We start from the raw sequence: 530 nt of genomic DNA on the forward strand, positions 1-530 counted from the left end.
TCTCATCTCATCTCATCTCATCTCATCTCATCTCATCTCATCTCATCACAACGCATTCCATCCCAATCCACTGCATCCCATTCCATCATATTCCATCCCATCACAACCCATCCCATTCCATCCCATCCTACTGCAACCCATCCCATCCCATCCCTGCCCACCTGGTAGAAGGAATGGAAGTTCCTCTCTCCTGGCTGCTGCTGGAGGACTCGGGACTGGAAGAGGTGGCAGTGGGTGGGTGTCAGGCAGTGCTATGGGCCAGCCCTCACACAGCAATGCCCTCCCACCCCATGCCCCCTGCACCTTCTCCAGGAGGTAATTGTAGATGTGGCCACCGGTGGGGTCTCCCTTGAAGTCAAAGTTGATGTCCATGTATTTGCCGAAGCGGCTCGAGTTGTCATTGCGATTGGTCTTGGCATTGCCAAAGGCCTCCAGGACGCAGTTGGACTTCAGCAGCACATTTTTCACCCTGCCCAGCACAGCATGGTGTGCCATGGCATGAAAGTGTGCCATGGCACGAAGGTGTGCCA

General features: G+C 54.7%; 1 protein-coding gene across 1 annotated transcript in view; it reads right to left on the reverse strand.

Moving 5' to 3' along the window:
- Nucleotides 1-530, reverse strand: part of MYO1G (myosin IG) — a 9313-nt gene that overhangs the window by 7486 nt on the left and 1297 nt on the right. Inside the window, exons 4-5 of the mRNA XM_042817505.1 lie at nt 304-469; nt 162-215 (exon numbers count right to left, since the gene is read on the reverse strand). Of these exons, the coding sequence (XP_042673439.1) occupies nt 162-215; nt 304-469 (220 nt within the window). The remainder of the gene's footprint in view (nt 1-161; nt 216-303; nt 470-530) is intronic.

The sequence above is a fragment of the Centrocercus urophasianus genome, unplaced genomic scaffold (assembly GCF_019232065.1).
Source record: "Centrocercus urophasianus isolate 14NV4802_14NV808 unplaced genomic scaffold, USGS_Curo_1.0 seq_16, whole genome shotgun sequence".
Taxonomy (NCBI): domain Eukaryota; kingdom Metazoa; phylum Chordata; class Aves; order Galliformes; family Phasianidae; genus Centrocercus; species Centrocercus urophasianus.